At 41.4% G+C, this 1521-nt stretch overlaps 1 protein-coding gene across 1 annotated transcript; it reads right to left on the minus strand.

The window, feature by feature from the left end:
* Positions 1 to 242: 242 nt before the first annotated feature.
* LOC132310393 (ethylene-responsive transcription factor ERF026-like) lies at positions 243 to 979 on the minus strand. Its single transcript, XM_059808571.1, has one exon. The coding sequence runs from the start codon at positions 977 to 979 to the stop codon at positions 464 to 466; it is 516 nt and encodes a 171-aa protein (XP_059664554.1). The 3' UTR covers positions 243 to 463.
* Between the last annotated feature and the right edge of the window lie 542 nt (positions 980 to 1521).

Consider the following 1521-nt stretch of genomic DNA (forward strand, 5'->3'; position numbering starts at 1 on the left):
GCACAAATATACACACACATAAGCAATATTGCTACTTGAGAAAATTTCATACCAATTAACAAAAATAAATAAAAAATGATTCTAGTAAAAAAAAAATATGGGTTTTTTTTTGTTAAAGTACTACTAAAAAAGATGTTGATATAAGCAACATTTCAGTGTTACACACAAGCAATATATTAGTACATTACTAGTAAAATAGACGTTCCCTTATATGCACTCTTATAAGGGAATAAAAACTCCATACACTAAATTAATCCCTACCTCGATTTGAAAAACCCCATTGGATATAAATATATATGTATATTTATATACATGATCGTGTGATCACGTTCATGCTTCACCTCTTCCATCTATATATAAAATATATGTGTGATTGACAATCAATCATATATAGATGTAACATTTTTTTTTTGTTGTTGGACATTTGGGGTGTTTGGATTGGATGTTTGAGTAGTGTAGCTTGTTAATTATAACTCCATAGACTTTCTCCATCAGAATTTTCCGGCGAGTCGTCAGACTTCATTCTCGGCGGCGACACCAGCATTCCCTCCGCCATGTCCATCAGCAAATTGGGCATGTCAAACAATGCCTCCTCATCGACGAATTCATGACACCCACCACCGGCGGTGTCGTCAGTTCTTGATTCTCCGGCATCCGTGTCAGCTTTCATCAGCGCTGCTGCTGCAGAAGCTGCACTGCGGATATCCGTCGGCGACGTGGAAGCCGGAACTGGATAGGAAGGAGCATAATCCGGAAAATTCAGAATTGCATCACCACCTTTGAGGGCGGCGGCCGCCACGTCATAGGCGGCAGCCGCCATCTCGGGCTTCGGGTACGTGCCGAGCCATATACGCGTAGTCTTACGTGGCTCTCGAATCTCTGACACCCATTTTCCGCTCCGGCTTCGCACACCGCGATAAGTGGGGTGTTTTCCGGTACCAGGACGGCTAGGTGATCGACCAGAAGAGGTGGAGCTCATGGTGGTCTTATTATGTCTGTGGACGGTTTTAGGTGATGTATTATAGCACGTGGTGGAAGAGACAGGACATTGTGAATTGTCTCCCTGGCGTAGGTTTGTAGGGTGTGGAGGGTCAGCCATTATACAAAAAGCTAGTGTGTAAATGTTTTGACTGTTTGGATATAGAAATTAAGTGTGTGTGTGTGTGTGTGTTTGTGTGTAGAGTGAAAGATAAGAGGAAGATGTTGAGAGGGTATTTAAGGGGGAATGGAATGTTATGACAAAAAAGTGAAACCGTGGGGAATTCGTGGGCTTAATCGCGGTGAGTACTTGTTAGGGATTTTAGGGTTTTGGAGAGTGCATGATAGAGAAAGCACACGCATTAGGCGCAAGCTAGTAATTAGCTGTTATCTAACTTATTTCATACTATATACTACCTCACATAGTGCCATCAACTTCTCAAACAACCCTTTTTTGGGTGTTTCGTGGTTTAATTCCATTGTCTTTTAAGTGTTTGGTTACTAGGAGTTATTTGGCTATTTAAGTAATCCAACTAGCTATAT

Source organism: Cornus florida, unplaced genomic scaffold (assembly GCF_030987335.1).
Source record: "Cornus florida cultivar Cherokee Brave unplaced genomic scaffold, ASM3098733v1 CherokeeBrave_3.0.0_Hap2_Chr05, whole genome shotgun sequence".
NCBI lineage: Eukaryota > Viridiplantae > Streptophyta > Magnoliopsida > Cornales > Cornaceae > Cornus > Cornus florida.

What these genes read in the sequence shown, in the direction of transcription:
- LOC132310393 (XM_059808571.1), bottom strand. Translation starts at nt 979, where the DNA reads ATGAGCTCCACCTCTTCTGGTCGATCACCTAGCCGTCCTGGTACCGGA.